At 31.8% G+C, this 12,200-nt stretch overlaps 2 protein-coding genes across 4 annotated transcripts in view; one reads left to right on the top strand and one right to left on the bottom strand.

Annotated features, from left to right (window-relative positions):
• The window catches only part of LOC126773647 (autophagy-related protein 101), a 58,491-nt gene that overhangs the window by 30,049 nt on the left and 16,242 nt on the right, over window positions 1–12,200 (bottom strand). For all 3 annotated transcript variants that reach the window (XR_007669758.1, XM_050494652.1, XM_050494654.1), the window contains one exon: window positions 11,818–11,906. Coding sequence is in view for 2 of the 3 variants with exons in the window: in XM_050494652.1 (XP_050350609.1) it covers window positions 11,818–11,906 (89 nt within the window). In the remaining variant the exon portion in view is untranslated. The remainder of the gene's footprint in view (window positions 1–11,817; window positions 11,907–12,200) is intronic.
• Window positions 725–10,424, top strand: LOC126773648 (retinitis pigmentosa 1-like 1 protein). Its single transcript, XM_050494656.1, has 2 exons — window positions 725–891; window positions 8,881–10,424. Exon 2 carries the CDS (start codon window positions 8,882–8,884, stop codon window positions 10,142–10,144), a length of 1,263 nt encoding a protein of 420 aa, XP_050350613.1. The 5' UTR covers window positions 725–891; window position 8,881; the 3' UTR covers window positions 10,145–10,424.

The following is a 12,200-nucleotide window of genomic DNA, read 5'->3' on the forward strand; positions in this document are numbered from 1 at the left end:
TTCAAAAATTTTAAATACACAATTTGAAACTAACTAAAAAACATAAATTTTGATCTTGTAAGTGCATAAGCTGTTAATGATAACAAATGATAAATATGCACTAATGGAATCTCCGTTTAGAATGATAAACGACGAAAACTTACGACGAATATTTTAAAAACCTTTCACTTAATTAGTAACGTTACTCTTATCTGTGGTAATAAGTAAGTCTATGGATGTAAAATAAAAAAAAGACATTTTTTTTCTAATATTTACGGTTATTCTATTTTCAAACTAGGAAATGTCTTCCGTTTGATTAATTAGCCGAGTTTGTTTCTGATTAAAAATGCGATTACCTTAGTTAAATATATTTAATTAAGCTATTTTTATAAATTTTTGTTTGTAAAGTGCAATTAACTGACTAGTATTTATTACTGATTAGAGAAATATATTTAAAAATAACCCACGAGACTGAATTAAAATTTGTTATACGACTAAATCGAAACAAATGACAATAAAAAATGTATAATCGACTTTTAGTTATTAAAATTTCATTTGAATATTATACTTTACTCATAATGGAATATCACTAACTGCTGTGTTATGATGACTAGAACGAGTACTGCTAATTTGTTTAAAAACTTTATTAAACCTGAAATATACAATGGCTATAACTCGATATAAAGCTGATGCGCTCAAAGCTTCATATAAAAGATGTACAGATCACTTGCAGTGTCGAGTCAGGCATTGCTATATAAACGGTGGAATTGTCAAACTACCACCAATACTTTGCCGGCCGTTCCAGCGCAAGCACACAAGAGAAAAAAATCGGAAGTTTTTTTTTAATTTGTGTCAGTGGTCAAGATCTTCAACTATTCATCTTATATTTACTTGGAATCCGTAATAAACAAGGTAAGTTTTTCAATATCGATTTGAAAAAAGAAATTCCAGCCTGGAATAGACCGATTATATTAAATTAAAAAATTAGTTTTTTTTTAATTCGTGTTAGTAGATTACACTCAAGATTGACTGTATTTCGTGTTATTTTTTATAATAATTATATTCAACTAAGGATATTTTAAGACAATAATTTTTTATACCTTTTTTCGTAAATGATTTATTTGCAATTATCAATTCGAGTAACATATAACTATAATAGACCATCAATAGTATCAATTATGTATTCTATTAATAAAGCCAGTCAAGCACGAGTAGTTTGATCTTACGCTCCAACGATTTCCAAACACTAGTGTAATAAATAACAACAGTGTTAACTGCCTTGCCTCATTTTAATATTAGATCATTATCCAAAAAGTATTTTCATAAGATTGGAAAAAAATGAGACCATTGACAGTCTCAATTCGTAAAAAAGATATGTTTGGTAAATATTTCGTTCCAATTTTAATCGTATATCATACAACAACTGAACTTGATTGAAAAATTTAAACAGTTATCAAATAAATGAAATATTTAATTATACCTGGTAGTAAGAACTATTTGCGTCTGAATCGGTATAATAGTTTACAAATAAAAATCGTACGTGTTGAAGACCTACTCGTATAATTAACGGTCTTTTCTACGTCTTCGTAAGGATTACATTTTCTTTCGTCATAGCGTATTGAAAAAATACCATCAACCTATATATATATATAATTTGTTTTAGTTTTATCACTTTCATATTCCAGACAGTTACCGTGTCGGACGTAATTAATCAAACAACGAATCATTTCATAAGAGAAAAAAAGTGACCTTAGAGGTTTATAAACCAGATCTGAAATGCAGATGTAGACGAAGATCATAATTGCATCCCTTTTTAAACATTCGTCTTGGAACAAATTCGTTATACACAGTTAATAAAAACACTAAAAACAAACTGACATCATTCTTATAAAGCATTGGTTTAGAATAACATAATGTCCAAGGCTCTATTATTATAGCCAGCCTGCCAGGGCCACTTACAAATAGTCGACCGTATCTTAATATCTTAAATACCTATAATCTTTCGTAGAGCCTTAACATTATTAAAGAATAGTATAATCTGTCTTATGTATATTTTATGTTTTTTACTGATCAGAAGAATAAATACATATTTATATTATTTGATTAAAATGTTTGCACTAATAATCATATTAAAAAAAAACTTCCATTTAAAAAGGTTCCGTTCGCTTCAGTTCATAGGAAATTAAAATAAATTTTTTATATACCATTTTTATATATTTTTTTGTAGTAGAAAGGCTAAAAATTGCACACTTGAGCAAATAAAAAAAAAATTAAATTGTCATTATTAAAACAACTATTTATACTATAAATAAATAATGGTAATTAAAATTCGCTACAATGTTAACCACAACAATCTCTGTTAGTCACAAATATTAATCTGCCGCTATAATGATTTTGCTGATTAGCCACACGATGTAAGCCGTGTAAGGTAAAAGTCTTGATAATTTTCAATCAACTCTTTCAGCACGTGTGGTACGGACGTCTCAATGACTCATAGACTTAACATATCCTGAGCTGATCGATATCTCGAGGATAATAATGAAATGCACTTATCGAGGTCATATTTAACTGCTAAATAGGTCTTAATAGAATACAAATTTCAGACAAACAAATTCGTCTCTATTTTATATGACATACCAACTTCGTGCAACACTCTCTTATAGCGCATTGAACGGTTTATATTTTGTGCCAATATTTAGGGTGCAGGGGATCATCAGAAAAGATTAACCCGTCCTTCTTTCTAAACGAAAAATGTATATCATTTAAAAAAATAAACCATTCATTTCATAGCGTAGACGTTAAACAACTAAGTGGATTATGTTAATTATTTTCTGTTAGAAAGAAGCTGATAATTTAACTTAGCGACTGCTAGTGAATATGAAGGTTTAAATAGAAATTTTAACAAATATTGCTTACTTTAATGCTGTAAAATCCAAAGCTGTTTTGTAAGCAATTTATGTTTTCATTAAAAGTACTACATAAAGAAAGAATTAAATTGAAATAACCGTATTTATCTTGAAGATTGATACTACGTTTTTAGTGTCGTATAAATCATTCACTTGCATGTATTTCTGTCAGTAATATGACGCATTTACCATATATTTGCGCAGTACATTTCCGCGTGTATGTGACTTGGGCCCATAATGCAGTACTCTGATTTATACATCCTTAACAAAAATTGTGGATATGTACATCATCGTGTCTAGTGCTGACTCTTGATATTATTTATATACTAATTATATAAGGTTTAAAAGTATTTCAAATTATAATTTTTTAAACTAGCGTTTCCTTCTTTATGTTGCTTGTATTCCTTGCTTGTCTATTATATTATTTCATTTATTTTGAATGGGTATAGAATATTAAAAAGAAACATTAAATGCAATGACATAGGAGGAATGTTAAAATTAAATGATTTATTAAAGCAGAAACGCTATAAATTGTTTACAAAAGAGGACCATGAGAGTTTACAGAAGACAGTCGAAGCTGAGCGGAGGTATATTCAAGAAGACTTGCCGCATCAATTGTTCAACGTAATAATTTTCACGGATCGTCAACAATTAGTCTTAGTCATGCTCTAAACAACTATGCATGGAAATGTTTTCGGACAAACAAGGTCGTTTAAATAAATATGTAATTGTTATAAAAATCTTATCTATCAATCGTTATGAAGTTTTTCCGTGAAGCAAATCTTTTCCTCGTTCATAATGCTTCAATTATTGTTTAGTATACTACATATATATTTGTAAGGATAATAATTAACATAGTTATTTATAATTTAGTAGAAATGAGAATAACATTTGCGTTGGAATTAATGCCTAATTCTTTTCGACTATTATTAGTTGTCGATCGCAATTTTTTAATACAAAACTAATGGCACAAATGGGTACATCTAATGGGTTATCTTAATCGACATCATTGCCGATTAGGATAAATAAGAAAACGTTTCTAATAACATATAATAAACTTTTTTGTCGGTCCTTTTTGGTAAAATCTACATTCCAAACCAGACGCTTTACATTCGATTTAATACATGCCGAAAAAATTCAAAAGTGCTCATTGAATACAGCTTAAGATAAAAAAATCACAAGAAATTAGAATGTTATTGATTAGTTGCATTTTACTTATATTTACGTTGTATATTGAAAAAAATAATAATTTACAAAACATAACTCAATTTTTTCCTAAGTACAAATGTTCAAAATTTCGTTTATTCAACAGTTAAATTGGAAATGTGTAGGAATTATTTATATGTTATATAAAAACATTAAATATTACGTGAGACGAAGAACATTTAACCTTAATTGATGAAACATCAAGAGTTAAGGAAAAGTAATATTTTTTGTTTGTAATGTGCAATAAATGTTAAGGTTCATATATTATGCAAGTCGATACGAAATTGAGAACATTTGTTGACATTTAGCTTGCAGTCTGTGGCGGTACGCCTGCAAAGCGTTCTTCCGCTGGCATTGACCTATGATTCTAGAACACAAATCGCTAACCTCTTTTATATACTAGCTGTTTATCAAAATTTACCGTTGCTATATTTACATGCTTCTTTAAAACAACTTTTTTTTAAACTTGTTTAATTGCAAGTTTCAATATAGTACAAAGTATAAAGATGCTCTATAATATTAGATATTGCAATTGTCTCACTGTGAAAGAAAATTCCGCGCCCATAATGCAATCGACGACATTGATGGGCTTTCATATAAGAACTAGTGTTGCAGAAGCCGAAGCGAAGCCCCGTCATTGCCGACGATTTGATTTATACCGAACGAGATAATAGGATCGATCAGCGTCCCAATGCGTCGACAACTCGACAATGAACCGTGGGTCGAATATTGCACAATCACTCGAATAACGGGTTTCGACATGCGACAACGAACCTCATGCTGCAGGAACAGTATAATGTAATACTGAGAATACTAAAATTAGGCCTACCGTTTATAGCGTATCAATCTACTGAACAAATTTGCCGATTTGTAAATAAACGTAGGTCGTTGGCTCTGTTGCAGAGATTATTGAGCTCTGTAATAAGCAAAAAATTTATATTGCCGAGACGTCTATGCGTAATACTACGCGGCAGGCACTTTTTTAATAATACTTGTAATATCTAGATAATTAAGGTTGATATTTATTGATACAATTTATATAATGGAAAGTAGCCCAGTCAAACAAAGGGAGAAGTAGACCGGCAAATCGGTTTTTGTGTGAACAACGTGAACAACGTGAACAACGAAAAAAACTAATGTCTGGGTCACAGTCCAGACAGTCGCGCCTTAAATTTTTATAATTTCGTACTCCGTGTGCGTCCAGCAAACGTGCGAAGTTTAATGACAATCCGTGTCCAATTTAATTTGAGTTATACTTGAATAAGTCCCATACATTCGAATGATGATGCAACGATACTTTTATGCAAATGATAAACATTGAGTTTCCCAAGAATGCCGTGAATACACGCTGCCGATGTGAGATGGACCTGTTTTGTATCGTTTGAATTAAATGTTATTCATTTATACGCTCGAAAATGTATTTAAACAAAATTAAAGATAATGGACAGTATTTAAAGTTATATGCCTCGCCCAATAGCTTTTACGAGAATTAATCACTTTGATTTATTTTGTGTTTCAAAATATATACATGTTGTAATAATATAAAATATAATGTTTTATGAAAATATACCATTATCAATGCGTTGTATAGTTTGATTAATATCTATTTTATAAGGGTTTCATAGGATAACATTCATTTTGCAAAAAACTTCTCATACTACGTGTCTATCATACGAGATATTATCTTACATTATAACATTATACGTGGTCGTTTAAACTTTATTTGAGACGTAGTAAACATATAATTGGATCATCAAATGATCACGACTCACATCATTACTATAGTAATTAGTAATTATATTTATATTTTTAATATAATGACTGAGGTTAGGTGGTATTTTTATTATTTAAAGTTAAGTGCAGTCATGTCTGGTATTTGTTGCTTTTTTATTAAGAAAAATGTAGATGTAGTTTGAAGGTGGAATGGTGTTATTTTAATAAAATCTAATTAAGTTTAAGGAATCAACAAATTAATATAGGATTATCATAAACTTTGCCTCCATTATCAGCGTAATTATAATAAAACAAGGCGATGCGGACATAAACAAATATATATTTCGTAATTTTTCCAATTTCTTCATTGGAAAAATTGTAAAATTCAGGAAGACATATCATTTTAGTTAATATAACCGTTGGAGTGTAACTTATGTTGCAACTTAAGTCTAAGGCGAAATTGTACAAGGCCTACAAAATCAGGTTGTACCTAGTGATCAAGTAGAAAGTTTGTTCAAGCTAGACAAATTGTAACACGTTTATAATCAATATAATGATCGAAAAGCTTGACATACTTACTTATTCTTCGGTCAATGTCATCAAAAAATTCACATAAATAGTTTCATAGACAATTTACAAATTAATTCTTCTATTAGTATTTTTGGTATAAAAGGTGGTATTATTAGTGGTAACTCGATTGGTGTATGTGTTATTTTATTATTTATATTATTGTTTGTTTCCCGAAAAATTTAATTAATAAATAAGAACTATAAAGATACATCGATATTATTATTCCCATATACAAATAGCCGTGGTCCGTTTGAGAGCCGGCATATTTTTTGATTGGCGCAATAAGCCGGCATGCGCTGGGATTCAATTGAAAGATTGCGCCGATGTGTGGGAAGACGACAATGCTTGCCCTCAGTCCACCGAGGATATCCTTCCAGAAAATAACTAACTAACAATCACATAAATCGTAGCAGTTACGTTAAAACGAACAAAAATAAAACGCTAACACTTACAATATTAAACGCGCTGAGATTTTGTTGGTCAATTTGTTGCTTGGTATTTTATATGCTAAGAAAAAAATACGGTGACGATAATGATATTTAGTCATATGTTCATTGTTATCGATATAGAACACACTCTATTATTATAATAGGAAATTACCAGATAAAACAAATAATGACATATTGATACGTAATCTAGACATAATTATATATAATATTACGTGGTATGTAATGTGATGTTCCATGTTTCGAGAATATGTTTTCAAAACAATTGGCATCATAAGAAAACACCGATATTGTTATATTTTGGGTTATACATTCATATATAACCAAAAAAATAGAAACGTTCCAAAGATATATAGTCACGCGAACATAATCCCACACATCAGGTAATTAGCAACGTATTTTTTAAAGACTATAAGTAAAAAAGAAAACAATAAAGTCTATGATTATGTATTAATTACAATCGATGGTGGCAATGCCCTCGACGGATGTTGGAACCTGTTCGCTGTATTGATGTGTCTTATTTTTTAATCTTATTATTTTTAAGTGCAGCCGATGCAATGTTGTTATGTGGCCAGTGTTGGTTTTTTAGTTATTTAGCTATAATGAATAAAAAAGGTTGTATAGCATGATTAATTATTATTCGTTTTTCAAAATATTCTTATACACTCCAACAATATGATAAAGAAATTGTACCTAGTGATTTTTTGTTGCTTATTTTAGTTTTTTTTTTGCTAAGGACTTTGTTTTAAAAAAATAAGTAATTTAACAAGGCAAAAGACAATGATAAAACTTAAATAGGATTTTTTTTTGTAGGTAATTGTTTAAGTATCTGTTATAACATAAGGATTTTCAAGCAAAACGTCACCAATTATTGAAATAAAAAATACATATATCGAATACTAATTAGTAGTATCAGTTATCAGTTAATGATTATAAGCACATCGAATTTTAATATTAATATTTATTTTCTGTCCTAACGAATTAAAACTTTACTCAAACGTTATCGTTGACAGTGATTCATACAGACGATAGCATCTCTGCATTCTAGTTGCCAATTCTATTCAATGAGTCGATTAAAATTCAGATAATGTGTGATGGTCTCGCCGGATCATCCATATTACTGACGCGCGTGTAGCATCCTGCCACCAGCACGCAGTAGGAAGTGTCCATCATGTGCCAACTTACTTCATTCATTTCGCAGAAAAAGTAACAATAAGTTTTTACGGCATATTAATATATCGTTCCGAACACAATTGGCCAAATTGTTACACATTTTTGTCATATTTTTCGAGACGAGACGAGTGATTATCACAAAATGATAATTTAAAATTAATATGCGAAAATATCTTTAAAATATTAATGATATGTAAAAGTAAATCATTTATTAAGTACAAAAATGTACTATTTTTAAATATATAATAATTATGTAAAGTTGGTGAACAACTTTGTGAAAACGGGATTATTACACTTGCTAATTATTGTATCGATGCTGTAATTCCAGAGCAAAACAAGATTGTTTTTAAAATAACTACCCCGTTCGAAGTTGTATTCTATTTGTAGAGCGGCGCCAAACCGCATTCCAACAGGACCTAGGATGTCGAGTTAATGTTTTGTCTTCCCTTTAACTAGCTAGGGTATTAATAGAACGTGGACCAACAACCTCTTATAGTTATTATATCCATCAATAACGCAATCCTTACGTCAAGTATTAAAATAATTTACAGTATTATTTGTAATTTATTTAAACATATATAATATTATTTGGAAATCGTCAAGTTCTATAAGTTATTTCATAGCCCACTTTCACAAATAGTTTACATCCTACTTATTCATATCAGCTTTAATTTAATATGACTAGAAGATAGGCAGCCGTCCCCAGCGTATCGGGCCCTTAGATGATTCAACCTTAATAGGAAAATTGCTTTGAACGTTGGTGCCGGCCGGCGGCGCGTAACATTGGCCTTACCGCACTCACGACTTGCAGACGTGCATTTGAATTCTAAGCAATCTTCGTGGTCATTATTTCGTCAAACCACTAATTACATAATTTGTCTTTTCAGGATGAAGGTCTTACTACTTTGCATGGCCTTTGCGGCTGTGACTTTGGCGATGCCGGTTGCTGAGGAGAAACAAGAAGTCGCACCTCCATCTGTCCCTGCAGTCAAATCTGAAGATGTTATCAAGCCTCAAAGCGAAAAAGAAGCTGTCCCCGTGGAAGAAAAAAAAGCTGATGCTGCACCTGCACCAGAAATTAAAGCCGCTGATAAGCCAGTGGAACCAGAGGCTAAAAGTGCAGATAAACCCGTAGATGCCATTCCTGAGGTTCAACCTGACGCCAAAGCTGAGGCTGTTCCCGAAGTTAAAAAGGAAATTATTCCCGAAGTTAAGGAATCAGTTCCAGTGAGTACTGAACCTGAAGTAAAACCCGAAATAAGCCAAGCAGCTGAACCTAAACCTGAGGAAAAAAGTGCACAACCTGAATCAAAGACAGCAGCCGTAGACGAATCTAAGCCGGAAGAAAGCCAAGCAAAAGTTGAAGAAATCAGTGGACCGTTAGCAAAATCAGCTATTGCTGATGTCGTAATTGACGTAGTCAGTGCTGTAAAGAGCCCGGCTGCAATAGCTGATGATGTAGTTGACCCTGCTGCTATCAATCCTAGTTCAGAACCGCAACCGATTGTTTCTGGTAAGAACGCTAATCCCGAAGAGAAGCAAGTTAAGGCATCTGCCCCTGAGTCTATTGCTGTTGAAGCTAGCGAAAAGAAGTTGCCGGTAGAACAAAAGACAGAAGAAAAACCAGTTGAAATTGCAACGGTTGCAGAAGCATCTGCTGCTCCTAAAACCGCCGCAGTATCAGATGATTCTACCCGTGTAATTAGGGACGCAGTTGAAGAGAAGAAGGAGACTGAAACGCCACAAGCCGAAACTAAGACTGTAGCCGAGGCAATCAAAGATGAAGTTAAGCCTGCTGAAGTACAAGTGGATGTTAAATCTGCAAAACCAATCGAAGACGTTCAAGCTCTTAAAGAAAATGAGCCCGAATCTCCTAAACTAGAACAGTCAACTGATATCGCTAAAGAGGTAAAATCTGCTGAAATACCAAATGATAAAGAAGACAAGGTCGTACCGCTTGCGCAACCCATCGATGCTGTAAAAGATGATGCCAAACCTGAGGTTAAATCCGAAGAAACAATCTTGAATGACGCACCAGCAAAAGGAAAGAATAGTTCTGAAGAAAGCGAGAGCTCAGAAAAGGAAAGTGCAGAGAATAATTCTTCGGAAGAGAGCGGTGAAAAATCAAAGGAGAACGCTCCTAAGCAATAGATAAGTTATATTAAGTTCATAGGCGGTAGGCGTGTGTCGACTTGCGCCCTCGACACGCGCCCTCCGCCCGCGCAGCGCAGTGCGTTTGTGATCAGCATCCTCGCGCGACGACTGACCCCCGCCAGGTCATCACGTCCGCGTGTATATCTGACTATCCATTAGTACTAGAGACTTATTTAAATAGTGGAAACGAAAAATTACCTACGTTGTAATTATTTTCAAAGTAAATTATCGAAATCACTGTACTATAAGTAATAATAAATACGTTTTTTATAATAAATATTTCATTTACCTATATACATTTAATGCTAATTTGACCCATAACATTTAATTCCAATTAATTAATTTCACAAATATAATTATTATTATTAATATAATAAATATTATAATTGGTAACTTATCAAAATATTAAATGATATATTTTCTTTATTCATTATAATTTCGTTAGATAGTTTATTTACTTCAAAAATTTCTTATATAATCCATTACTCAATGTTCAATCATTTTAAATTAACATATAACTTGAAATAATCGTTAAATTATATCGAAATAAAACTCAAAACAAATAAAAAATATCCCCTCTATGACTCTAATAAAGTGGGCTATTTTAGGAACGCTTGAATCGTTATTGAACACGACTACATTGACCGATGCAAATTCTAAATATATTAATATAATTTCTAAATAAATTCTATTGAGAAGAACCAGTAGACAGTAGATAATTTTATTTTACTTATATAAATCAGCTATATACAAAATAATGTGTATATCTTAAACGTAAATCAACGATTATTAACTTCACACATTTCTATCGTGTATATAATTTTATATACAATAAATTCCTTGTTTATTTATGTTTATTGTGTTATACAATCGAATATCTTCCTCCAGGAAGGATGTTTCGACTTTTCGGATTCCAATTAATATCATTAATTAATATCATTGTAAATATATAGGCAGTAACTTAATATTATTTTAAGTATATTGTGACGTAACTTTAAGTATTAACATTGTTAACCTTTATATTAACACTTTTTTGTATTTATGGGTACACCTGGATGTTTCTTAGCTATAACTTAATCCGGTAGGTGGCGCAGTTGTCGAAAATCATTTTAAATTTTTCCCAAATCCATTTTTATACTTTATGGAATTAAATAAAAAACATAATTTTACTGCCAGCATCTCTCAATCGCGTGATCGTTTTCACGTGAAAAAACACACAGAATACAGAATAACCCGCGTATAGATCCTTTATTCACCCGTACAATGTTTAAACAGGCAACTAGTTTAATATCTCGTACTAGTACTAGCAGCTTCGCCAGGGTGAAAAGTGGTGGGGGCAGATGTTATGTACCCTATGCCCTTTTCCCTAAGCCTGACAACGTGTATGTAAAAATCCATGATGATCGTTTGAGTAGTTGAGACGTTAAAGCGTAACAAAAAAACAAATAAACAAACTTAACTTCGTTGACTTTCAAAAAAACTAGTAAAAATAATATTAATTAGATTCTTGATTATTGTACAATAATTTAATAAGCAGTGAATTAATGATCGATTTTAAAATGGGACCCCTTTTCCATGGAGGTTGAAGCGTTCTAAGTGTCTAGAACATACAAGTGGAGTAGAGATTAAAACTAGGTACTGGCTATTTGAAATAAAATAAAATAATTAACCTCTCCAGTCAGCATGCGGCAGGCGATTACCCCGAGGGACCACCAATCCACTGCATGACCGTACGGCTCCCGTTGCAGCACTTCTGGCGCTAAAAATAAAAAAATAACATTTAACCAAATGTACAAAATTAGCAATAAATTTAGCAAAGCACTACTAATGTTACATAATGATTAATTACAACAGAGGCGCATTGGGGAACTAAGAGATCCGTATCACACTTAGGTTAAAAAAAAAAAACAAAATAATTATTCAAATCTGACTAGATCTCTGTCTACGGCCCTGAATTTAACTCCAGCTATGACAACACCTTCAGATTCATAATATAAGACTCTTATTGTCAAATGTCTATCATCCGAAACGGCGGTAGTTATACATTTTATGA

Source organism: Nymphalis io, chromosome 15, assembly GCF_905147045.1.
Source record: "Nymphalis io chromosome 15, ilAglIoxx1.1, whole genome shotgun sequence".
In the NCBI taxonomy this organism is placed as follows: Eukaryota; Metazoa; Arthropoda; class Insecta; order Lepidoptera; family Nymphalidae; genus Nymphalis; species Nymphalis io.

Excerpts from the sequence above, each read along its gene's own strand:
- LOC126773648 (XM_050494656.1), top strand. The coding sequence starts at position 8,882 with ATGAAGGTCTTACTACTTTGCATGGCCTTTGCGGCTGTGACTTTGGCG.